We start from the raw sequence: 27,206 nt of genomic DNA on the forward strand, positions 1-27,206 counted from the left end.
TAATTAAAATGTATACTGATAGTTTCATCATATCATTGTTAGCATTAATATTGTTTGTTAGTTTTTTTCATAAAAACCTGTGCTGAATCACAATGAATGTAAATTGGTCATTGAACACCCCCCAATCATTAATACAATTATTGCTCACACATTGGGCCCACCTATCTACTGCAGTAATTTGGGCAATGTTGTTAAAGCATTGTTTCAGGCAAGAAAGATTATTCTTATGTCACTCCACCATATACAATGTACATTATCTTTGATTTTATTATCAAAGATAATTTGTTATCTTTTTAACATACTTTGTGAATAAAAGTAATAAAGGGCCATACCTGAGCTAGATTTAAATCCATTTTAAAACCTATTTTTAACGTGTGTTTAAAAACTCTGTGTATAGGTTATTGCATTTTTGCTTTGAATTTAATTTGACTCAAAGTGATCTTTGTTTGCACCTTTTCTTGATGCTTTTGTATGAAATGATTCCCCTTGAATGTAAGAACCTTATTTTGTATGTGAATCAAATTCAAATCGAGTTCAATAAAGAAAGTGGGTCAAATGTTGCAGTTTGTGTGCAGTAAAATTCCTGAAAACTCACAGCCAAGTCTGACCTGATTTAATCATGGAGCTGCCCCCCTCCTTCCCCCACCTCCACACCGGGCAGACCTCTCCACTCTGCCCGGTAGGCACTGCTGCTGCAGAAAACTCAAATTAGATTCAATAAAAAATATAAACTATAGAAACAACACCACTAACTCGTGTGTTTCATAGAGATTGTTGGACAGGAGTTGTCAGTAGACCTATATGAGATCAGTGTTGTGTTTGGACTCACCTCTGTATGAAGTGGTACAGTCCCGTTAGTCGCAGTCCGTGAGTCCTGTTTACTGCAGCAGTTAGCGGACAACCAGAATGACCAACATGCGGATAAACGGTACTTTACTATAAAACGGACTATATAATGAACTTTTACCGGTTGGCTATTTTACTGGGAGTATCAGGTAAGTGTTCACTTAAGTCTTAAGTCTTCACTTAAATATGTCTTCTTTAATAAAATGTGTAAATATTTACGACGACGGCGCAACAGGTTGATCCTATGTAAACGTAGCCTATGGCTGCTTATCCCAGGCATCTTAACGCTATCTGTAGCCTAGTTAGACTCAGTGAAATGGTTATTTTTATTGCTTATATCTTAGTTAGGTGAATTAAACGAGAGTAATGTGTCATAGAAATTATTTGCCCCTTTTTAACGACTTAATAACACGTTAGGGGGTTATGACGACCCTAATACTTTGGGGATTTGTAGTGTCTAGTATTTAATATTGTGTTGGTTTATAGGCCTATATTTTATCTCCTCAGATAGCCTATGATAATAATATCCCCTAGCCTAGGGGCTTATCACCTTTCTGTTATAGGCCTATTTCTATTGTATACCACTATAGTTTACTATATAAAAGCATGATTGAACATTTTATAGTAGCCTACAATGTTTAATGGTAGAGCTGTTCTTTAAAGGTACAACATACCAATGTAGAGCTGCAATGATCAGTCGATATTTGATTCATACTTAGTCAATTTTCAAGCCAATGTCAAACGTCCCCTGGTCTCAGGTTCTTAAATGTAATGATGATGCTTTTCTTTGTCATTTAAAATAGTAAACTAAATACTTTTGAGTTTTAGATTTATCAAATAAAACAAGTTGCTTAAATTATCATCTTGGGGTGTGTGGGAAAGTACAACAGGCACTTTCAGTGTTTTCTGACATGTTGTAGACAAACCAGTTATAGTCAATTAATCAAGAGAAGGATTGGCAGTTTAGTAGGCCTACTACAATGTATACCTTTAAAAGTTTAATTAGGCACCATAAAGTGCACATCAGGGCTCAAGAAGGCTGAAAATGCGTCTGTGAGCAAAGCACTCCTGACAAAAATGCTCACTTCACTTATTGCAAAGTTTGTGTTGGTCTAACGAGTCAATGTGAAGGAATGTGAGACACAATAAAAGCAGGAAATGTGGCAACTCTGGAGAGGAAAGGTCTGACTGTGTTCAGGAAACATGCGGGGTCCAGCAGCAGAGCTCTGACCTGGAATACATTTAGGACGACACACTGTTGAAAAGGGAAGTCTAGTTGAAATGAGGCCTTTAGTCTGTATGCTTTCTCTCTTACCTGTTCATTAACCCACAGTGAGTCACACCTGATGTAAACTTCATGTAGGCCTATACCAATAATTAACACTTTGTGACTAGTTCAAACCTCTCACATCAGACTGATGGCATTCATGGAGTAACGGTTTGGTTTAAATCTCTAGCAGTTAATTGGTCTGTTCACACCCAGCTGGAGGAGGCCAGATACTCTCATTGGTTGGGAGTCTGTGACCTCCTCCCCCTCTCAGCTCCTCAAGTGGGACAGAGGGGGGGCTCAGCCCTAACAATGGACTGGTCCATGAAAAAAATGAAACAAAGGGAAGACCAGAGCTCTCTCGTGGGCGGAATTTAGGACCTCGGTAGCTCCTCCTCTTGTTCTCTTATCCTGTAAAAGTCATCTGGCTCCATCACTACCATCACTGGAGTTGGAAATGTGCAATGTACAGATAAAGTGTAGTTTCTTATCAGGTCGAGCAGAAACTCATCTGGCCGGAATCATACGCCATTAAAATAACTTGATGTATTAAGGTTTTAACATTAACACACAAGTCTGAAACTTGAGCTGAAACTACATAATAACAATTTTGATAAACCTTTATTAGATGATAGCTTTTCAAATGTGATGATGTTTTTTTTATATATATATATATATATATTATTGTAAATTGAAAATCTTTGAGATTTGGACTGTTAGTCGAACAAAACACAACATCGGAATTTTCCCACAACATTTCATAGACTAAAGACGGTTAATTGAAATGTATTAATAATAACTGTTAGTTGCAGTCCTAATTGTGGCCTGGATATAAGCAAACTAGGAAAAGCGTCCATTTTAGAGAAACACAATAAACTGTCTTTAGGAGAGTCAGGCTGGTGGACTTGTTTTGTTTTGATTTCCTGTCTTTGAGGGAAATGTTTAGAGTGAGTTCCTGCCCCACCTAGAGCTAATATGACAAGCAGAAAGCACCCACGAGTGTCTGACCTCTCCATCCCCTCCCTCTGTGATGACAACCCCCTGCCTCTCCACAGGCCTCCCCAGCCCCCCACACACACACTGGAATTTAACCTTCCTGACCCTGATACAGAGCAGCAGAGGAGCCCCCCTCGACACACATTGGCTCTTTTCCCGTCTTTGCTCCTGTTTTAATAAGACGCTGCATATCTCCCAGGAGCAGTGAATCATCCACAGATACAAAGAAGAGGCACATCTGTTTCTCCTGTGACCAAGATGTCATCTGCATCCTCTTCCTCTCTTTAAACTGTTTTTGTCTACACTCAGTTAAAACGTTTAATACAACAGTGTTGCAATAGTTTGTCCACCTCATGTATATCAATCAGGCTAGACTGAAACAATTAGTTGATTAATATATTAGTCGAACAGAAAAATTGTCTACTATCTATTAACTATTTCAATTTTTAAGCAAAAATGCCCCAACAATCCCTAATTCTAGCTACTAAATTGTAAAGATTTGCTGCTGTTCTTGTTCTTATTTGATAGCAAACTCAATATTTTTAGGTTTTGTTGGACAAAACAAGACATTTAATGACATCACCTTTAGGCTTTAGGAAATGATACTGAGCATCTTTACCCCTTTACTGTATAGACCAGACCATGAATTGCTTAATTAAGGAAATAATTGGCAAATTAAGATAAACTACAAACTGCTCTTAATATAACACAATTCAGCATCACCCCGGCTGAATTAAAACCTCTCAAAATCTGTTTCATGAAAAGCTGAACATTATTACCTTCATGAAAGTAGGATTTATTGCATGGCTACTGCATTATGCTGCATTTGTTTAGAACTCAGTCAGGGTTGAAATGATGAGTCTTTAGTTTATTGATTTAAGTAATGTATCAAGCACAAATTCAGATATCTTTGAGGTTTTGGACTCCAGTCAAATCACATGTCCAGGAGACAAAAGCTCTTCATTTTTTAACAAGATTTATTTCCATTTTCTCTCTTCTCTTATCAGTGTGTGTGTGCGATGGTGTGCATGTCACAGTGCGGGAGAAGCGGCGGTTTGCGATGCTCTTCCAGTCTGTGGTCCTCCCGTGTCAGTACCAAACAGCCTCCACTCAGACCCCGGTGGTCCAGTGGTGGTACAAGTCCTACTGTCGAGACCGCACACGAGAGTCCTTCACCGTGTCCGAGAGTCTGGGCGTCAAGTCCTCCGAGCTGGGCGCCACGTCCCACCTGGAGTGCTCCGACAGCGGCCGCACAGTTCGAGTTGTGGCCTCGGCGCAGGGAGCCTCCATGACGCTGGCTGAGCACTACAAAGGAAGAGACATCGCCATCGTTAACAGTAATGCCATCATTCTTATCCTAAAGTTATGAATTAAGGAGAAAGAGCTGCTGCAGCTGTTTGATGACTGCACTCAGGAATCAGAGCTGACTGTGCCTCGTGTTTCCCATTCTCTAAATAGACCTCTTTTGTCTTTGTCTTACAATAGAGTAGGCACACACACACACACACACACACACACACACACACACACACGATCACAGCCTCCTGCTCTAACTCCTATTCCTGTATGACTCCTTGTAAAACCTTAAGCCTTATCAGGACAAAACACCCGTCTTCTTTCTAGATGTGTCAGTGTTTAACAACGCCCTCCTGTCATTATTTTATAGGCTTCAGTAAAAAACAAAAACATGATAAATGAATCTATTTGTCTTGGCTTCACAAACATTATGCAGATGATAAAAACACTAACAGTTAACAGCTTAAATATATGTTAACTGCTGTAAAGTGTCAAGTGTATTCAAACCTCAGTGCTTTTGGAACTGACCAAAAAGTGTAAGATTTGTAATCTTGTTTACTTATTCTTTGATCAGTTGTGTCTGATTTAAATCAAGATTTTGCTATGTAATTTCAATATTTTTTGAATATTTGTTTGTTTTCTTTCGTATGATGAAAAAGGTTATGTAGGTTAAAAAAATTTTCTTTTTAAATATACCGTTTTGGTATCGGTACTGAAACTCAGGTATCGTATCACCGCTAATATTGAACGTTTTCAAACAAAACATCCTGCACTCGAAAAACTGTTTGACCAAGTCATTATAGTCAGTTTGTTGTCAATGTCAATCAATTTGAATTTAACATATACGCCGATTAAACACTAACCTGGTATATAACCTTGTTTTCGGTCTCTGTGCAGAAGCAGATCTACGTATTGGGGAGCTGCAGTGGGGCGACAGTGGAGTGTACTTCTGTAAAGTCATCATTTCCAATGATCTGGAGGGGAAGAATGAAGCCCAGCTGGAGTTACTGGTGCTCGGTAGGCCCATACATTCTTTTTTTATCAAAGTACAGTGACGTAATGACTCAAACAAACTTTGAGCCTGATAAATGTTTGGTTTGATATTAAGGTCATCAAAGTTTATTTCTATATGTTAGTGAAGGTTTTAGAAATAGTGTCTTTGTTGTGCTGCGTTTTAAAGTGTCTTTACAACCAATTCCATGGAGCCGTCCAGATGGTGTTTCCCTCTTTACATGATTTACAAGGTTGACGTGGACTTGTAGTGTCCAGTGGTGGAAAAAGTACTCAGATCTTTTACTTAAAGTATTAGCATCAAAATATATCGACAGTACCAAAAGTAAAAGTACTCATTATACAGAATGGTCCATTTCAGAATAATATTATAATTATTGATGCATGCATCACTTTAATGTTGCAGCTGGTAAAGGTGGAGTTAATTTTTGTTACCTGATACACTGTATACTGCTGGGTAGCTTAACCTATAACTATATGCCATGGGATCATATGTTTGACTGTACAACAGTTTGTCTGTCATCATGTTATATTTGTTTTTGTTGCTAATTAATGATAAATGAACAGCTAATGTTTTGGTGCTAAAGGTCAGAGATTCGGCATCTTCTGTCCATGAAACTTGATGTAGCATGACCACTCAGTGAGAGAAAACTATGGAGGCCATTGTTGCCAAAGCCACTCCTAAAGCTGTTACCATGGCAACGTGCTTTTATAGAGGAGACTGGGGCATGTTAAGGGTTGCTGCTGGTGTAGACATGAAGAGAGAGATGTACAAAAGGGGGTTGAACTCTCACAACAATTCCCAAAAATGTTTTTCTTCCTTTAACTTTGACTAACCCTGAAGTTGCTTGTAGTATTAGAGTCTGCTCATTCATACATTCCTCCTCCACTCAGCACTAATCTGATTATAATCAGCTCACAGGAAAGAAGACAAGGGTTTAAATGTGTGAGAATAACAAGACTACACTGGGTTTGGGTTTTGCCACGTTGCAATGAAGAAGCTGGAATTAGAAAGTGTAAAATCACTTCAGTGCCAGATTAGCATTCCTTAAAGTTTTGAAATCTTACACACTTACAATTATAAATACCGAAATTTAAAGTAGTAGTTTGACATTTTGGGAAATACACTTTTTTTACTTTGTTGCAGAGAATTAAATGAGAATATTGATACCAATTTAATATCTGTTGCTTCAATATCAAGCTACTGACAGCAGCCGGTTAGCTTAGCTTAGGAAGTTAGATCGGAAAGAGTGGACTAACAAAAGTAACAAAATGTAAGCTTACTGATTAACATGTTGTACCTTGTTTGTTTAAACTGAAAATACTCAGCACATAACCTCCCATAAAATCACAAATTATGATTTTAAACTTGTGATTTTGTATGGGAAAACAGGGAAAGCGATATGACGTATTAGCTAGCTGTTTCTCTCCTTCCAGTCTTTATGCTAAGCTAAGATAACTGGCAGCCTGCTGCAGCTCAATATTTACCGTACAGACATGACAGGGGTTTCAATCTTCTCACCAAACTCTCAGCAAGAAAGTACGTTTTTCCCAAAAGTGTTAAGCAACAAGTTGTGATGTTTCTTTTTCCACCATCTCCCTAGTCTCTGATTTAATTTGTCTTTTGGATTGATTTTTCTTTGACGTTCACTCTCTCTGCTCTCCCTTTATCTTGCAAAATCTTCTCATGTGCTCTTCCATTACTCATTCCTGCATCCTTCACTTCCTCCCTCCCTCTCAAGGCTGCATAGCTCCTCGGCTCTCTCAGGTTACTCAGTGTTACTGAGCTTCCTGGTATGTACTGTAGATGAGTGTGCCAAAGATTACTTTTTTTTACAAGGTGGGAGGGTTACGCTGGGTTTTTCTACCTCCATAGTAACAGTCTACTCAGCACACTCTGGAGCCAGTGGTGTTTAGTCTATCCCTGCAGCCAGACAGATCAGACGGGTCTTTACTGTAATTATACTTTGACACCTCACAATAAACACGTACTAAAATCATTAACACCTGCAGTGTGTGTCTCAGTCTCAGCACACCTGTTGCAGTCCCTTTATTTTTCTGTAGTTACAGTTTTCTAGTTGATTTGAATTTTTCTCTTATTTGACCTGTTTATCTTGTATATAAAGCACAAACGAGTCATTGTGTCTCAACCATGCAACTTGTGTGACCTTTTTTTTTTTTTTTTTTTAAAGCTGCCATGTTAAATGGTTGCCCTAGAATCATTATGTGCCCCAGTTTCCAAAAAAATAACCCTCTTTGTCCTCACACAGCCTCTCTTGGCACATCTCTATATGTGTGTGTGTGTGTGTTTGTGTGTGCGTGCGTGCGTGTGTGCGTGTGTGCGTGCGTGCGTGCGTGCGTGTGCAGGATTGCATGTGTGTAGATTCATTAGTGTGCAGTTTTAACGCCACCAGAGAGGCACACTCAAAACCGAAATATAGCACTGCTGGCCTCATGCTAAAATTAGATTCAAAGTAAAATGCATTTTGAACTCTGAACTATGACTTACATGACTTATGTTCATGTTTATAGGTTAGTATTTTTAAAAACACTTATATGAAACTCTATGGCATCATATTTTATAAGCATGAACTCTGGACACCAAAAAAATGATCACTGTGATGAACAAGAGTCGGCTAGCTGCTCTGTGTGGCTGTATTCAGGCACAGCTATGCTGAATGCTAATGTCAACATGCTAACATGCTCACAAAGACAATTTTAACATTTAGCATGTTCCCCATTTTATTTAACTTTGTTAGCACTTAACACAAAGTATAGCTGAGGCTGATGGAAGTGTCTTTAGTTCTGCAAGTATTTGTCATAAACCAAACTTTGTGCAAATTAAAATTAGACCTAATGATGGCACCAGATAGAAAATTAAGTTATTGGGCGTCTCGGTAGTTCACCTGGTAGAGCGCATGCCCATATATAGAGGTTTACTCCTCGATGTAGCGGCCGTGGGTTCAACTCCATCCCCCTCTCTCTCCCCTTTCATGTATTCAGCTGTCCTATAAAAATAAAGGCCTAAAATGCCCCAAAAATAATCTTAAAAAAAGAAAAACATTTGACTTATAGAAACAGAAATAAAAACCTTACAGTGGCGCTAGTGGAAAGGTCAGAGACTTCATCATGAATGTCTGTACTGAATTTCATTGTTATCCATCCAATAGTTGTTGAGTTATTTCAGTCTGGACCAAACAGCGTTACCATCCCTAGAACCACATTGCTAACATGGCTAAAAACATTTTCCTCATTCATTATCATGACAGCATGTAAGATGAATAATTTGTGTAAAATGTTTGTCCCGTCAGTTCTTCAATTATTGCACGACCATTAATCAACCACTCTGCTGACCTTTTGACTCTTGCTTTCTGCTTCCTCTGCCGCCCTTCACCTGTACTTTCCCTCTCTCTGCAGGCAGGACAGGTCAGCAGGACGATCTCCTACCTGAGTTTGATGTGGAGTTTATGCCAGGTACGGCACCTCACCTGCACTTTTGTCTCACTGCCTGGCATCTTCTAGCTTCCCTAATGCCTCTTCACCAATCAAAACTCTCTTTGACTAACAAATGTATATGCATGAGCTTGTGTTGCACGTTAAAGTCAAAATGAGGAAAATGTACAGAAAGTAGCGTCTAACCCAACACACAGTCAGTAATTGAAGCTACATAGACTCACAGTGTTTATCTTTGACCTCTAGGGAAATGTGTTGACTTAGCGAGGGTTTTTTGAGTGGATTTTGCTTCTGGGCAAACCCTGAGGAAGTGTGTTGTTAGGGTCTGGATGCTTTGTAGATGTGACGATGGATAAAAGTCACTCACAGTTCCCTAGAGTTTTCCAGAAGTTTCCTTTTATAATGCTCTGTGGTCTCGGAAGGGCAGACAGAAACATTGTGGTTTTAAAAGGAAAATTCTGATTTGTTACACTTGGGTCTGATTTTTGTAGATTTTTTTAAATGTTGTTTCTACAAATTATTATTGTAATCACTAAAAGTGATTCCTGAAATGCGGAAACACAACAGGTTTGCTCCATGTGCTTGTTTTTATCACTATTGATTTCCCCACATACATAAATCTGCATTATATTATATGTAGATACATATGTGCTTATACTCTACTATACAAACATAGCTGTGCATATCCGTAGATGTGATACACATCGTAAGTGTGTCACACATATAAACACATTTCCATTCTCTTACAACAGAGTACTTCTTAAACCTGCCCATCCATGTGTTGTGATATTTACTGATTGATCCTTGCAATGAAAATACATTTTTTTTCTCCAGTTGTAGATGATGTCACCTCTTATATCCACACTTTAAAGGAAAGGGGTTTGTCGGATACATGTGTTGCATAAAACAGAAAGAATCACATTTTAAAGCTGTTGTAGGCACTTTATTTTAAATAATCTTACAGCATACTGTAATTCAAGTAGTCTAAGAGAAAACTAGACTTCTGCACCTCCTCTGGGGTCCGTTTTGAGGCTTTAGTAAATCTGAGGCAGACAGGAGACTTTGTTCAACGACAGCTCATTTCAGAGAGACAGAGCATTCCTATTGGCTGTCCATGCATTGCCCATGCGGCAGAGAGGGTAGAGGGAGAGCTGCTGGAAGAGGCCTCACTCTACTACAAATTCTGGCGTTTTTTGCATTCTTCCTACTGCAGCTTTAAGTAGCAAATGTTAACCCTTGTGTCGTCTTCTTGTCGACCAAGCAACTTTAAATCTTTCTGGGTCAAAATTTAAAATTAAAACTTTTTTTTGATATTTGTCACTTTCCATAATTTTTCAAGCTTTTACAATGTTTTTCAATGTCTTTGTCGATTTCTCTTTTTTTCCCACGTTTTTGAAGCTTTTTTCACGACATTTTTGTCACTTTTTTCAACGTTCTTTTATCATTTTTCTTTCAAATGCTATACAATTAAATAAAACACCCCAAATTCAATGAAATTAGTGAACTGATCATTTATTTTACTCGTGAAGAGCGTTGTATGGAAACATCAACCTTATTTTTTTTGACAGTTTGGTTGAAAGAAACCCACATTTTTGATATAGAACATTTTTGAAAATGGGTCAAATTTGACCCGAGATCAACAGGAGGGGTTAACTAATTAAGGACCAAAACATGAAAAAGAGGAATCAAATTGTTCTAAGATGTAAAGGACTCACAGATGGATACATTTTAGCTAACTTATGATGGAATAATGAAGTCTGTGTAATACCTTATCCTACTATGCCTCACACAAATGGAGAAGACTTAATGTGAGTTTGTGTCTATATTCCAGAGTGGGCGTTTGTGGGATCTGTAGTCCTGGGCAGTGTCTTGTTCCTGTTATTGATGGGGATCTGCTGGTGCCAGTGTTGTCCTCACTCCTGCTGCTGCTATGTCCGCTGCTGCTGCTGTCCTGACACCTGCTGCTGTCCACGACACCGTGAGTAACACAAATCACTTAACGACAAGTAAAAAAACACATTCTTTATTTACATTAAGTGACAGCACTCCACTGCATGGAAGATTTATTGTCGTGTTGTTTTCCTGTGCAGTATACGAGGCAGGGAAGATGGCAAAGAGTGGACCGCCTGCTCAGGTTGTGTATCCCTACTACATTCCTGGTGTTCCTGCTGGTATTCCTCTTGTTCCTTCATCCCATGTGGAGCCAAATATCACCTCTATCCCCTCAGTGGAGAATAACCTGGCTGGAGGTGAGTGTCAACAAAACAGTTTATAAGGTGCAGAGATAGAATAAAGCTATTAATTCCTTTCAGACACACTGACTTGTCTTACCCTCATTTCATCTACCATCCCTCATCCTCGTGTCTGTCTCTAACCTTTATAGAAATGACAGAAATGTCTGTCTGCCACATGCACGTTTACTATTTAAATCTAGGCTTAACAAATTGATTGCGAGTCTGGTTGTCTGCTTTGTAAGAACGTGCATTGGACACATAGTGTATGTGTATGTGTCGACCTTGCATGGTTAAGTCCCTGTGTGTTTGTGTACGTACTGTATGTGTGTGTCCACATCCACAGCACGCAGTGGTTATCGACTGAAAGCCAGTACAGACCAGGACTCAATGAAAGTTCTGTACTTCATAGAGAAGGAGCTGGGTCAGTTTCCCTCTTCCAAGATGGCTGCACTTAAACGTAAGCCTGAACAGATTAGGCCAGTGTCTTTCATCTGTGTGGCTGTATGACAGTGTTTATGTTTGTGTTTTATGCGCATGCTTTGTCTGAGTCAACGAGTGCTGGTTTCCAATTAATCCATACATTCATTTTCATAACCATTGTCTGTATAACCAACCACTGTAAACGAAAAAGATGTTTCTGGTCAATGATTTGCAACATTGGTCTTATACACTGGTCTTTAGTCTGTCTCTTACTACCCAGCCTGTCTGTGGCTCTCAGCCTCAAGTCAACTGGTTCCTACTGAACATATATATATATATATATATATATATAAAAACTAAAATCAGGTCATCAATGTTAAGTTATATTTTATTTTATTATTCTAATAAAGCTGGGCACTGTAGTTTTTAGTAAAAGTTACTCAAACAGGAGTAAATAGTACATTTGTTGGGGACTATTTTCAGTGGTGGATTACAGTAATACATATTTGGTGCATTGGACAGTATTTATGGCAGAAAGGACGTTTGTGTGTGTGACGTATTTGGGATTGACTGAAAGTAAATTTTCCATGTTTATTGCAATGGAGAAACATTGATTTATTGAGGTGTTTTAATAGTTTTTGCACATCAATTAAGGTATATAACAAAGAAAAATAGGCTAAATCAGGCTTTGTTGTTGGTTTTGGTCCTTTCATAGAATTTGTTGACAATACAGGGGGGAAATAATATCACCAGACTTTAGTAGTTTGAGGTGGCACATGATTTCTGCCCTCAGCAGATAGCTATAATCAGTGCTCATGATTATATAGTCGTAGCTACCTCAAGCCAGAAAGTAGATGATGCATTTACTATGATCTTATCCCAAACACCGACATAGCACTTCTAGCAGACCACATCTTACTCTGAAATCTTCAATGACATCATGTTACTGCTATAGTTGTGTATTCCAGCTGTCAGTTACAGAAAACTTAGCTGACAAATGTTTTACAAATGAATTTTATGATAATAAATAGCAAATGTTGCTCTACTGATGTGTCTGTGCCAACAGCCAGTAGCCTCTCAGAGCTGAGCTCTCTTCACGATGGAGGGAATACAGACTTCAGACACACCTATCAGAAGGTGCAGATGAAGGCGCTGCCGCCCATCGCAGACCTAGAAGACCAGTCAGTGCTGAGAGCAGCTCCACATACACAGAGTCGAAGGCCCAGGCGGGACAGAGGCAACCACTCAGACGACGAGCTCGACAGAAGGTATAATGATGGTGTTGAAACAGGTCAGGGAAGAGAGGATTGTAAGAACATTTCTAATGATTTTACTGGTTGAAATCTTTGGTAAGCCCACATCATGACACCACCACTAAGGATGCACTGTCTACCTGGAAGTAGCAATTTTCCAGGCATTTCAAGTATTATTATTGTTGTTATTATTATTATTATTATTATTATTATTATTACCATACAAACTCTGTATGTTCTGCTCTGCTCTTCTTTGCTCTAGGTGGAACCCACGCTCAGAGCACCTGCAGAGGAAGACGTTGAGCAGAAGAGGGCGCACCGGCTCCCTGGACGAGCTGGAGGATTTCGCCCGGTCTTACGGCTCCCGGGGTCGTCACGCTGAGCCTCCAGACCGGGCCTACGAGCGGGATTACAGCCCTCCCAGGCGTTTCTACAGAGATGAAGATGATGGCTGGGCCCGCCGCAGCCCCTCACCTTTACCACAGAAGAGAAGGGACACATGGGACAGTGATCGTCCCTGTCGACCGCCCAAAAGCAAAGGATACGACGACGCCTTCCTCAGGAGCGTGCTGGACAGCAAGGCCAGGGGGCGGGGAGGGGACAGTGGTGCTTGTAGACCGGACGAGGACAGTGACACTCCCTCTAAAGGCAGCTCCAGAGGAAAGGGCAGCGATAGTTACTACAGCCGGTCGCCTAGCAACCGTCCAGAAGAGGAGGACCCTTTGCCTCCGTACTCTGAGTGGGAGGCGGAGCGGAACCGCAGGGCTGACGCAACCACAGACCGGTACCGCACTGTAGAGCCTCCCAGATCAGAGCGTTACAGGACCACTGAACCAGCCATGAGGCCTTTCTGTTACACCCGCCCCCACCAGGGAACGTCCCATACACTACAGGGGGCCCGAGAGGAGAGAGACAGGAGCCGAAACCTGGTGAGTTACTTGTAGCAGGAACAAGGACTTCCTTCTTCTTCAGCTCTTCTGGAAAGAGCCTCTAAATCCTGTAAATAGTTACAGGGTAAGTCTGTACTGTATATTCTATAATGTTCTTATTGTCAACAAAAACATATAATGACACAAGGGTCGTCTGGTCGTCTGCATAGCCAAAGCCGGATGTAGATTCAAAAACTGTCCATAAACTATTACAAACACATCAGCGAGGCACACTGTTGCGCTTGTAGACAATTGCCATAAGCATAATTGTTCTCCTCACCAGCAATGCAGAAAGAGAACGTTAAATAGGAGCCTCCTATTAGTCTGTTTGAGGGTGCAAATGCATCTTTACAGAGCATGTACAGTAAGGTTTAGTTGAGGCATGATCTCTCTCAATTTATTATCAAATACACAATAACACTAAATTAGAGAAAAACAAAGATTAGACAGGGCAGAGAGAGAGAGAGAGAGGGGGCGGGTATAAAAATGTAATTAAAACTGACACTTAACTTTATTTGATCTGTATTTTATTGTGGTCACTTATTTAATAATTACAATATACATATAGACCTCAAACTAAATATTTGTGACAGGTGTTTTATGATTTTCGTCTTCAGTAGGCACGCATTTGGGGCTGAGCGCCACAGTCAGGTTAGTGAAGTCAGAAAGTACTGAGAGACAACGGCAACGTCTAACTAGAACTGTTGATTTATTTAATGAAAGAGGAGAGACAAGCGAAGACCTTACTTGAATGCTTTGCTTCCTAATACAACACCAGCTCACCCAGTAAGAGCGTTCGCCCCATGTTGGCGGAGTCCTTTGCAGCAGCGCGGGTTCGAGTCTGACCCGCTGCCCTTTGCTGCGTGTCATCCCCCATCTCTCTCCCCCTTTCACGTCAATCCACTGTCACAAAAAATAAATCTTACAAAGTAGTGAGAGATGTTATTCATTTGGGTCTTTTCAAAGGGTTTTGTTGACAGTAAGAATAAAATAGAATAATACCAGCTTTGTATTGAAAATGTTTGACAGTATGATGTACATCATCTGATCTTCTCCTGTGCAATGTACATACAAGATGTATGGTCTTAACACTGAGTCACTATCATTTTAGTTGTGTCATGATTTTATCTACGTAGTTTATTTTTTTCATAAATTTTACAAAAGCAATTGCAAATGACACTTATAATGTAAGTCTGTATAATCTGCTCATGCTCGCAACCATTACAGTGTTACAAATGCTTACTAACTGGCTTACCAAATATCCCAAAACACATCTGTATCACTGTCTTAATTACTAACACAGCTTCAGCTACATGCTTTCTTTAAATAATTTGAGGCACCAGGCTGGACTAATGTTGCATGAGCACAAATGCAAAGTCTCTAATGTTTGGCTCTTGGTGTATTTCTTTAACAGAGCACTGCACTGAGCAGAGGCTCTCTCATAGTGTGACAAGGTTTCCCAGCCTCGACCTGCACAGCACTGCCACTCCTTTCGTTTAAACCGTCTTCTTGCTACGCAGGAGAAGCTAACTGTTCTCAGTCACATGAAGTCTGGCTCGTCTCACTGAAAATAACTGCACCGAAAAAAACAGCGTGGATGGAAAATGCTGGGAAATGAATATGCACAAAGCAGCATGTGCAGTCATGTCTTGGACGTTTTTGCATGAATTATTTCTGCATGTGTAGTCTGCAGATGTTATGTATGTGGTGTGTACATCAGTTTTATTTGTTGAGTTGAGTGACTGGATTTACTGAAACCAGTGCCAAGATGTTTTTTTTATTATTATCTGCCATTTATTCTATCTGTATAATGCCACAACCTAGTGTTTTCCTACAGACTTCATACTTCTCACTCAGTACACGGCAACTCAGGTTTACTTTGTATTTGTGTTTGTCTGTTGTTGATATTGTACTATATGTACTGTAAGTACTGTACCTTGAATTTGTTCTGAAGATTATTAAAGGGGAACTATGCAGTTATTTTTTTACCTTAATTTACCTTAACTGAACAACTTCGGAGTCATTGGAATGGTTATATGACTTTTTCGAGTTGAATGGTGGTCGTCTCGCTTCCTTCTAGTGCCTGTCAGCAGAAAAATCACCCTTGCAACATTCGTCCGGCGAGCCGCCGGCCTCAGCATCAGGAAGCATCGCGTGATATCAGGTCTCGCAATGTAACGGATTGCGTCACGGCACTGTACACATACAGGAACCGGCTAACAAGGTAGCGATGGAGTTTTTCACACTATCGTCATGGCTGAGCCGGCTAAAAAGAAGCAGAAAGCTAGGAAAGCATTGTCGGAGAAACAGAGAAAGAGGAAACGGCAGACTGACCGAGCGAGGAGTCAAACACAAGTAAACATAGGAGCTGCCAAATATCTATTCCGAAGCTGTAGGGGGAGCTCTATAGAGAAACCTGCAAGCAAAAAAGCGAATAAATGGCCAAAACTGCATAGCGCCTCTTTAATTGCGCTGGTTAAATACTTTTTCAATAAAGAAATCTCAAAGCAGTCTCCGTTGTCTAAATGAATGTATGTTTATTATCTCGGCCAAGAGTGTCCAAGCAGTCCAACAGTCTAAAGATATTTGGTTCAATATCACATAAGACAAAAGAAAAACAGTAAATCATCCAATTTTAAGAAGAAAATTGGAAAGACAGAGAAAAGGAGTGCTTCTTTTTGGTGTTGGTTGAGAAAAGTCTAACAAGGTGCTCTTTGCTTCAGGGGTATCAAAACAGCATTAAAACCAAGGCTTGTGTGCCGCAATAATTTTAGCTCGATCTTTTAAGAAGGAAATAAGACACATGTTTAAGCAGACAAGAAAATGGCACACATTCATGTGTCATGAAAGTATTGTACTGTGCACACGTACTGTTTCAATTTCACAGTGTGCACAGATTTGACAAAATCATCTACAAGTATATTTGTCATGTTGCTGAGCAGACTTTTTTTTTTTTACCAAATAAGGGGATCAAGTATTAACCCAGAATTTGATGTGTACATGTAACTGATGGTAGGTTGGTTAAGTCTATACAGGAACTTTGTCAATAAGTCATTTTTTGTAAGCATAAATTCAGTGGTTTTTTTTCTTTATCAACACTTCCACACTTTCCACAGATAACACAAACTGGTCAACAGGCTTGCATTGATCTGCATTTCAATAGTTTTGACAAGATTCATTTTGATATAAAATACTTATTGTCTGTCAAAGAATCTGATGTTTGAGTGGTTATTGTGTTTTACAATATGTGTGATAAAGTGTGTGTACTGTATCTTGGATTAAAGCCTGTGTTTTTGTTATCATAGCTTATCAAATATACACAACTAAACAAACACTAGAGCTTTATTGACAACACACACTCAGCACACTTTATATTGAAAAGCATGTGTGCACCTTTAAATGTTTGTATAAAGTATTCAATGGCACATCATTATCCCAAAACATTTACAGAAAAACATGTTACCATATTGCATCTCTGTGGTCGTTTTGGGACTCTTTGGAGTCATTTTGTTATTCTGCGTTGTCATTTTGCAATTCTTTGTAGTAGTGTAGTGACTCTGTGGTCGTTTTGGGACTCTTTGGAGTCACTATGGGACTCTTTGGGGTCTTTGCGATTGTAGTCATTTTGCTCATCTTTGTGTTAGTGTTGTGACTCTATGTAGTTGTTATTGTGTCTCTTGATAGTTCCTTGATTGACTTTCTATTAAGAAATGCTAAAACTTACTTCAAACCGAAGTGCTGGCCCAGGTGCCACTGGGTCTATATCTGGTAGCCCTGTTTAGTAATCATCCATGAACAAGCCAACTATCATCATCTGACTCTGGTTGGTGGGGGGGAGGGGGGCATCGGGGGTGGCAATCAGATTCACCCCTATGGTCCTGTCCCAGCATGTTAACACTGTTTATATAAAGCAAAATGAGACTAAATGTTGATAAAAACAAAAGAACATTTGGTAACGTTTTCTTACACAGCCCGCAAATAACAGTGTCAAAGTTTTGTACACACTGAATTCCAAGACACAGAGGATGAAAGGCATAGCTGTATGTCCTCTCAAATACTGACAAGGAAGGAATTTCAAACTTGTCTCAAGGTTCAGCGTGGAGCCAGACACAGATGTGATGGCAAAGCTTTTCATCCACGCAGCATTTTCTAGCCCACTTCAGTGAGCTGAGAGCAGCACTTGAGCTCAGCTCAGGCGGGCTTGTTTTGTGTCAATAAAAGCTGGCTGGGGTCCACCTCCTGAATAAGTGACATAAACATCCTCACACAAAGAGCTCTAACACAATATGACTCATTCCGAGAGTGAACATTACACTTGGACTGTTTGGCGCTGATGAATAAGACGAGCTGACATGCTTCTACTTCATTCAGTGTATGCAGATTGTGTATGGTAATTCAACAATTAATGGACTGGATGTCAACATTTACATAAAGAATCTATTTATCTGCCATGTAAACTCATCCGAGGCTTTGAACTCACCAAAACACAGCAGATAACTAATTAATACATTAGTAATTTTGTCTGTTTTTCCATTGTTACTTGCTTTTACCCTTGTCATACTTTTTTTTTTTTAAGATTAGTTTTTATATTATTAGGCCTTTATTTCCACAGGATAGATGAAGACGAAGGGAAAGGGGAGAGAGAGGGGGAATGACATGCAGCAAAGGGCTGCAGGTCAGAGTCAAACCTGCGGCCGCTGCGTCGAAACCTCTATACATGTGCGCCTGCTCTACCAACTGAGCTAACCCGGCCATCCTTGTCATACTTTTTAAAACTATAAAAGAGACTGCCTAAAAGAATGGATGTATCTATCTATCTACCTACCTATCCATCTATCTACCGTATCTATCTGTAGTTCTTGGTATTGAAAACAACATTTGGCTTTGAAATAAAAACCTAAACTTGTATTGGCACTGAAAAAGAAAATAGTACAGAAAAAAGTTCCTTTGGAGAAAATACCACACAGATATGAAGAAATGTATGCAACACATGATTATTATTTTTATCACACACTTACAAACTTATAGTTTTTAGGTAGGCCTATTATTGCATTTGCATTTTTCAATGAAAATAATTTTTTTTTGTATTATTGATTTATTACATTAGTTTAAAGTTGACAGAATATATTTCAATGGCAGTCTTTCAGTTTAAACTCTCCCGTCATAGCTCTGCCATTGCTCTCTTCAACCGAATTTGAGACTTCAAATTCAAGAATATAATACCAAGTAAGTCTAGTGTTTCATATTGAGATAATTAGTCATCTAAGAAGAAAAAGACAGTTTGTAATCACCTTTAGTTCAAACAAAGGTGATGTTCAATGATGACTAACATTGTTTGCTCTTCCTGCTCCTCTTGTGTTTCCTCCATGTTGCACCTGTCAGAGAGGGCGGGGTCAATGATGTCACCTGAAGCTGGAGGGGGAGGGGGATGATCCGCCTATCTCTCTCTCTCTCTCTCTCTCTCTCTCTCTCTCTCTCTCTCTCTCTCTCTCTCTCTCTCTCTCTGGGGAAAGTTGTTCCTCAATGCTGCTGTAAACATCGTCTTTCACCTCAGAGAGTAAACACAGCCACACTAACATGTGGTGTTAAGTGTAAGGAAGAGTTACTACGCAGAGCAGCGGATACAACACGTTTTCATCCAAATATTCCGGATTTCTGGTGGATTTTGAGTCGCCTGGGATTGAGGGTGAAGCTTCCGCAGTTGGATAAGGAGCAACGAGATGGGAAATATGATCCTGATGGCGCTTCTATTGGCTCACCTTCCAACAGGTGAGGCTTTAAAGGCGCTATAGTAGGCCCAAACACATTGTGTGCCTAACGTTTATACTTTATTCAAGTAGCATCGTTTTTTTCCAGTGTATAGGAGTTTAGGGTGAAGCCTAACAGTCAAAACTAACTGATGTGTACAAGTTAATAATCGACAGGCGTAAACGGTACAAGGCCGACTGCTGTCACGTGACTGCACACTAACAGTTTTTCATGTTCTCCAAAATAGAAAACATCCAAACAGTTCACACAGTGGAAACAACCTCGTTTTATAGAAGACAATATGAAATATAACTTTTAATTAGATCAAACCTTCTTAGAGGATATCAAAGTAGTAATTTCATTGTTAATTCATCTTCTGTTAAACTGAAACAATTAGTCAATTATCTACAGAAAGTTAAAACAGTCATTTTGATAACTGAATAAACTTTTAAAGTTGTTAATCAAACAGAAATGTAAAGAATGATCTTGTCCCAGCCTCTCAATGTGATAATTGGTTGTTTTTTCTGCTCTATATTCTAGTATGAATGCAAATGGGCTGCAGCTATTTCATTATCAATTCATCTGCAGATTATTTTCTGGATTAATCGTTTGTTCTATAAACCATCAGAAATAATTGAAAAGGAGCCCAGGGTGTTGTAATGCAACAGTCAGAAACCCAAATATATTCAGTTAAATGTAAGACAAGGACCATTAGCAAATTCTCACATTTGATTTGAACTATTCATGGATAATCAAAATAGCTGCAGATACATTTCTGTTGATCAATTTATCAATTAATTGACTAATCATTGAAGCTCTATAATTAATATCTTCGGGGTTTAGACTGTTAAAGCAATTTGAAGACGTCTTTTTGGTCACTCTTTTCTGACATTTTATAGTCTAAACTATTAACCAATTATTTCAAAAATAAGAAATAGAACAATTGCTAATGAAAATAGTAGTATTCTTAATCTACTCAATACTTGATTAATCAATTCCTTTTTTGGTCTAAAAAGTCAGAGACAAATGTCCATCTTGTTTCCAGAGAGCAAAGTAATGTCTTTAAAATAAAATAAAAACTTAAAAAAATAAACAGATATAATCAATTTACTATCGAAGACAAAGAAAAGCAAAAACGTTTTACACTTGAGAAAAAGCAAATTTGCATTTTTCCTTGGAAAGTTTTTCTGTCAATTGAAAAAAAATCAATGAATTGACTAATGGTCTCAGTTCTACATCACAACTTTAGTTTATGACTCTGAATACTAATCACATCTTAGAGTATTACAATATATTTCCAAGTATTTTTGCACACTTCTATAAAGCTCGGACAGCTGTGGGAACAATTTTATAGTTTTTTATGAAAGGAAAAATACCTAGTTTTGTCTGAAAACTTGCATTTCAGTTTTGTAAGCTTTTATATCTGTTTGGACAGGGTGGTTCATAGTTTATAGTTGAGTTTTATATTGTATTCTCAGACCTCATTTTATTCTACATCAATAAAGCCAAAGCCATTAATCAACCTGCAACAAGTGGATAAATGAACATCTGATCATGATGTCAGGATATCATGTTGTGACTTAGAGAAGAAAAAATTTGCTTACTTGATTAGTTGTTCAACATACGATTAATTGGTGACACTACATAATCGATTAGTACTTTTTTTAGATTATTTGTTGGGGATTTTTGGCTTTTAATTGATAGGACAGCTGTAGACAGGAAAGGGGGTACGACATGCAGCAAAGGGCCACAGGTTGGAATTGAACCCTGGGCCGTAGCGGTAAGAACTGAGCCTTGGTACATCGGGCGCACACTCAACCAGGGGAGCTACCAGGGCACCCTAGTGATTAGTACTTTTTAAAGCAGAAATTCACCGGTTCTGTATGATAGTTTGGGACTGTTCGGATAAAACACGCAATTTGAAGACGTCAACTTGAGCTCTGGCAAATATTGATGGACATTTTTCACTCTTTTCTGATATTTTAATGGGTCAAACATTTCAGAACATAAATGGCAGATTAATCAATAATGAAAATAATTGTTAGTTGCAGCCCTCATCGATTGCTGTATATATTTTCAGACATAAATCAACTGGGGAAAAATGCCAACACATGTCAGTGACAGTCACTGACAAACAAACGCATCTCTGTCAGAGTTCTGGACGACCACTGAAAGAGGAAGTGTTTCAACTTTGATCTGAACCTTATCTGATGCTTTTCTCAGTAAGCAGAGGTCGCCTGTCATCATCTTGTTTTCTCCAACTCTACAGTTCTGATCATGATTGACAGCTATTACTTCTAATGATATAGAACAATACGCACACTTAAGGACTTCTGTTGTAAGCCGTTAACCAGTTTGGTCAGATTCTTATCAATCCAGCATTCAAGAGCAGAGCTGTGACACAAGTCACGTTTTAATATTGTGTCATGTGTCAATGCAGTTATTTTACATTTTATCATTATTCTTCCTACTTGTATCAGAGCTGCTGTCCATCCAGGTGATGGTTCCAGAGACGCAGAGGAGTACGACTCTGTTCGCCTCTGTGATCATTCGCTGTGACTACTCCACTTCAGCAAACCTTCAGGAAGTCCTGGTCACCTGGAGGTACAAGTCCTTCTGTAAAGACCCGGTGCTGGAGTACTACTCCACAGGTGAGACTGCAGCTAGAAGATTAGATTAGATAATACTTTATTCATCACACAATGGGGAAATTCACTTATTACAGTTTTTCCACAATAAAAACAAACCAACAAACAAACAGACAATGTGCAAAAAACACTAAATGAATGTGAAAGTGGCATTATACAAAAAGTATTTAAATAAAGTAAAGTGAGGTGGCCATAGTGCAAAAAAATACTGTAATGTAAGTAATTGACGTGAAATTAGATTGAAAAATATGTAATTACATAACAGCAAAAGTAATTAATCATAATATAAAAGATATTGAAAAGTAAGTAACTTGGAATGGAAAAAATATAAATACAGATGGAAAAATATAAATACAGATAATAACAAATATATATATATATATATATATATATATATATATATATATATATATATATATATATATATATATATATATATATATATAGAGCTGTGCTGAGTGGTGGGTGATTGAGACAGGACCCGAAAAAAACTACAACATTATCGGGTGGTGCAGGTGTTGTAGAGTGTGACAGCGGCCGGGATGAAGGACCTGCGGTACCTCTCCCTCTTACACCGTGGGTGTATCAGTCTGCTGCTGAAGGAGCTGCTCAGGCACCCCACAGTGTCATGTAGGGGGTGAGAGGTGTTGTCCATGATGGATGTCAGCTTGGCTAACATCCTTCTCTCCCCCACCTCCTCTATGGAGTCCAGAGGACAGTCCAGGACAGAGCTCGCTCTCCTGATCAGTCTGTTGAGTCTGCTCCTGTCTCTGTCCGAGCTGCATCCTTTCCAGCAGACCACAGCATAAAGGATGGCAGAGGCCACCACAGAGAGGAGACACGGATTTGAATGTGCAATGATGTAGCCGAACCAAACTTTTGAAAAAAATAGTGGTGTACATAAACACATGGTAGACGGTGAGCTCTCATTCTTTAGAGCACTAAAGATTAGTTTAGTTTTAATGAACACCATTCTTGGCTTGATATTTTTCATATGTTCATGCTCAGAACAGTTACCAAAACAGAAAATGTTGTGTTCATTTTCTTTTTGTGTGGATGTATTCTTACATTAAAAAAATTGGTATTAGAATAGCAGCATTTTGTAATATCAAGATAAGTTCATGATTATAAGTACACACTAACTTTGAAGCCACAGTAATACACACACACACACATACATATTGAGACATGCCAAGAGAGGCTGTGTGCGAGGACAAAGACGGTTATCAAATTATTATTCAGTGACTGCTGAACAGCTGGTTGTTGTAGTTTTCATCTGAAGGACTTTATTGCCACAGTTGTGATGGTCTGAGTAGTATGAGGTAGAGCGATCTAAAGAATGCAACAAGATGAACATATTTCATCATATTTTCCTCTGTTTCTGAAGCCTTTCAGGCCTCTCTGCAGCTGGGTCAGGACCCCACCAATGACTGCCCGGACAGCCAGCGAACACTCCGCACAGTGATCCAGAAGAGGGGCACTAATGAACCCATGCTGGGTTCAGACTACAGAGAGCGCAAAATTACCATTCAAAACAGTGAGTTGGATCCCATCATAATGACAATGTTGATTTTTAACATGATTATGTTGCTTCTCTAAGATAGAGTTGATATTGTTGTTTAAAGTAATGTGACGTTTTCTGTGAATAGAGGCTGACCTGGTCATCAGTGAGGTGATGTGGTGGGATAACGGCGTGTATTTCTGCACCATCGACGCTGCCGGTGACACGACTGGCGACTCGGATAAAGAAGTCAAACTAATCGTGTATAGTGAGTTTCCCCAGTTAAGGTTGTGGCACTTAAGGTCACGTAGAGCCCAAAAAGAATTTTCCTAGATTGAAATATCCGTAATCATGCGTCTTCTTACCTGTTCCAGACTGGCTGACCGTCCTGTTAATCATCATCGGTGCTCTCCTGCTCATCATGCTCCTCTGCATATGTTGCTGTCAGTGCTGCCCGCAGAAGTGCTGCTGCTACGTCCGCTGCCCGTGTTGTCCACAGACATGCTGCTGCCCAGAGAAAGGTACACAAGATGCTTTTTTGTTTTTGTATTATTATTTTTTTTTACCCGGAATTGACAATTCAGTACTTTTTATGAAGCCAAAAGCTACATCACACTTTACAGATTATTTTACAAAACTCTTTATGCAGCTATCCAAGTTTTTCTCCTGCAGATTCTTTACTTGTTCCAGCCTATATATCGAAGTATTAGAAGTCAATACCGAGTCACTCAAACCTTTGACCCCCCTCTTTGCTCTGATTTCAGCCGTGATGCAGCACAGGATGATCCGAGAGGCTCAGAAGGCTATGGCTCCTTGGATGAACAGTCAACCCATTTACGCTCCCATTGGCTCCAACGCCTCCTCCCAGGGCGTCCCCATGCTGTACTCAGGTGAGTGACACAAAAGTACACACAAAAGACAACCCTTTAATGCTTTGTTGAACGTTCTTAGGATCATTCTGTTTGGTTTAGTTTCAAAAGTGGCATCAGTACTTGTATGTCTGTATTTTATATATTTAATATATTGATATTTATATCAAGGAAATAACACATTGTGATGAAATATGATTTCAATGATGGTCCAACAAATAAATAGAAAGTCTGTGTAAATTGTTGTATTAAGCTATTATAGCATTAACCATACTTAAAATCCCATTTAGTTTCATGCTGTTGTATTTCAGTCTTCACTAAAAGAAAAACCACTGTCGTTTACTGCCTCTTCTTTGATTGATGTTCAGTTTAGCAACTTTTTAGGTGAATGTTAACTGCTAATAAAATATTATGTAACTTTTTTGCCTACCTAAAACATGCAGATAATGTGACATTCATTGGTTTAAGTGTCTTTCTGCAACTTTACAGTTCTGTACACTCTCACCACTCGCAGCGTTTTCAGCCACAGCAGGCAGCTGTTTTCAGTGAAAAAAACAGCAGACAACCTATATAAAATAAAATAGCTGTTGAACCTAGTGGAACATTTAGCAACTAAGGAGCCAGATATTTCCTTTTGGAGTGAGTATAGAGCAAAAACAGAGCTAAAAGATAATTAATATTGGACTTACATTCATCAGATGGACACAAAAACAACTCAAAATGAATCATTTGTATGTTGCTCCCTATCTGCTGGATGTGTAAATATGAAACTATTTGCAAACAGCATATCAACTTTGAAGGATGAAAATGTATCAATGTTGTGATTACAGCTTATTTCCGATGGCCCCAAGTGGCCAAGTAGTAAGATTGTTTATGTCTTTGTCACTTTTGTTTCAGGCTCATACTTGGACTACCCCACCAAACAAAACTATGCCATGGCTCCCATGCAGCTGTCCCCCATGGCCCTGCAGCATCAGCCTCCTCCTCCTCCTCCACACCATGTGAACGGCAGTGTGCACGACAGCAACCGCAGCACCGGCCAGGTGTTGGACTACCTGGAGAACCAGGTGAGGGGACTGGATGTGGGAGCACATCAAATGGCTCCACATGCTCACCAAAATATGCTCCCATTGCAGCCTCAACTTCAGCCTCAGCCGGCTCCTCAAGCCGTTCCCTACACAGCGGGGCCCCCTAGTATGTTGTCGGCCCTGGATGAGATGGGGGTGAGAGGGCTGGAGAGAAGGGTGATCACCCTGCCTCCTATAATCCAGCATGTACCCAGCTTTTCCTCACGCAGGGAGCCTGGAGGTGGAGACAGAGCCAGAGGTGGGCCCAGGATATCCAGCCAGTCCAGTGGGAGTACAAACCGGTCTGGAGGAGGTCACCACCGTGACAGTCGTGGCTATAGAGACGCCTCTCCTCCCAGACGGGGGATCTTGCGTGATTACAGCGATGACTCCGAATGGGAGAACAGGCGAGCAAGAGCGCCACACAGGAGTTCGAGGAATGAGAGAGGAGGCTCGGCCGGGAGTAGAGGAGGTGGATCCAGGCCACGTACTCGTAGTCGTGACGACCTGATGGAGGAGCTGCACAGCAGAGCATCTCGGAGGGAGAAGAGCTATTCCCCTCCTCAGCGTCGCAAAGGATCCTGGAGCTCAGATGAGGAGGAAGACAGCAGGAGAAGGAAAGGTGGTAAAGGGAAGGATTGGCCAGAGAATCCCCCCGGTTACTTCTCCATTGAGACCCAGCCTGGACACAGCCGCGGGAACTACGAGCACCTTTCTGTAAGATCCAAATACTGACATACACTCTGAACCAATAGACTTATGAAAGTTTTTCTCTGTTAGCTTTCATTCTGTTACTTTCCTTGTTTTTCTTTTTAGCCTTGACTTTTTCATCACTTTTTTTTGTACTTCTTTGTCTTTTTGGTCTTCTATTGAATCATCATATCTCCGTCTTTAACTTAACTCCACCTCTGTCACTTTGCTCTCATAGGATAGAAGCTCCCGTAGCGGCACCAGCGTAGTCATCTGAAGCATTTCTATATCTTTTTTAAAACTTGTTCCTGAATGTTTCCAGAACGGTGAAAATGAAGAGAAACAGTGGGTACCTTCATCTGTTCATTAGGCTTGCAAAAATATAGTTGTTGTTGTGAAATTTGATAGTGACTACTGGAAATTTTCTCAATGGATATACTTTTACTCTTTATGCACTGTATGTATTTGCAACTAAAAATATGATTTTTATGCATGAAAAAAACCTGTTCCATCAAGGCTATGAATTAAGCTTGTGTGTAATTAGTTCTAACTGTATTACATGGTGGCATTTGTCTAGTGATGGAAAAAAGTATCCTTTTGGTGTTTGTGAAGTAAATGTTTAACAGTTTTAACAAGCATAAATTATTATTTTTTTACCTTTTAGCCATAGTAACATTATTAGACAGTAACTTCAATAAAAAGTATGCTGCTTAGACTGAACCTTTTAAATCAACAAAAAACTACTTATAATTGTGATTTTCATTAATGTTAATATGTTTACAAACATGAATAGAGATGTATCATGATGATATGTGTATGTTTTAAATAAACCTTTTTAGATACAGCTAGTGTGAAGTGAGTCATGTATGTACTTTTTATAAATTGTAAAATCTGAAGTGATCCCTTAAACTAAAATTCTTTTCCTAGAGATGGATTATCAACTGGGCAAAGTGGGCAACTTTTATTATAAAAACCACA

General features: G+C 39.5%; 2 protein-coding genes and 1 long non-coding RNA gene across 6 annotated transcripts; 2 read left to right on the forward strand and 1 right to left on the reverse strand.

The window, feature by feature from the left end:
• Positions 1 to 680: 680 nt before the first annotated feature.
• Positions 681 to 15,686, forward strand: LOC114564548 (immunoglobulin-like domain containing receptor 2). Of its 3 annotated transcripts, XM_028591952.1 has the most exons (10): positions 681 to 995; positions 4,117 to 4,446; positions 5,303 to 5,422; positions 8,834 to 8,890; positions 10,701 to 10,847; positions 10,960 to 11,118; positions 11,447 to 11,560; positions 12,590 to 12,791; positions 13,039 to 13,705; positions 15,120 to 15,686. In XM_028591952.1, the coding sequence occupies exons 1-10, from the start codon at positions 956 to 958 to the stop codon at positions 15,153 to 15,155; spliced, it is 1,872 nt and encodes a 623-aa protein (XP_028447753.1). In that variant the 5' UTR covers positions 681 to 955; the 3' UTR covers positions 15,156 to 15,686. The 3 variants fall into 3 exon arrangements, with proteins under 3 accessions (XP_028447753.1, XP_028447755.1, XP_028447754.1); XM_028591954.1 differs by lacking the exon at positions 11,447 to 11,560; XM_028591953.1 differs by lacking the exon at positions 8,834 to 8,890.
• LOC114564549 (uncharacterized) lies at positions 4,042 to 6,931 on the reverse strand. The gene is made up of 3 exons (XR_003693765.1): positions 6,254 to 6,931; positions 5,269 to 5,379; positions 4,042 to 4,414 (listed from the first exon to the last, which is right to left on the reverse strand). It is a non-coding gene; the product is annotated as an uncharacterized LOC114564549 (long non-coding RNA).
• Positions 15,687 to 19,216: 3,530 nt separating the features above from the next.
• On the forward strand, positions 19,217 to 27,014 carry LOC114564351 (immunoglobulin-like domain-containing receptor 1). Of its 2 annotated transcripts, XM_028591630.1 has the most exons (9): positions 19,217 to 19,474; positions 21,934 to 22,104; positions 23,489 to 23,638; positions 23,751 to 23,870; positions 23,977 to 24,123; positions 24,367 to 24,492; positions 25,369 to 25,538; positions 25,608 to 26,255; positions 26,467 to 27,014. In XM_028591630.1, exons 1-9 carry the CDS (start codon positions 19,426 to 19,428, stop codon positions 26,503 to 26,505), a joined length of 1,620 nt encoding a protein of 539 aa, XP_028447431.1. In that variant the 5' UTR covers positions 19,217 to 19,425; the 3' UTR covers positions 26,506 to 27,014. The 2 variants fall into 2 exon arrangements, with proteins under 2 accessions (XP_028447431.1, XP_028447430.1); XM_028591629.1 differs by having other exon boundaries at positions 25,369 to 26,255; positions 26,467 to 27,013.
• The last annotated feature ends 192 nt before the right edge of the window (positions 27,015 to 27,206 follow it).

Source organism: Perca flavescens, chromosome 11, assembly GCF_004354835.1.
Source record: "Perca flavescens isolate YP-PL-M2 chromosome 11, PFLA_1.0, whole genome shotgun sequence".
Lineage (NCBI taxonomy): Eukaryota > Metazoa > Chordata > Actinopteri > Perciformes > Percidae > Perca > Perca flavescens.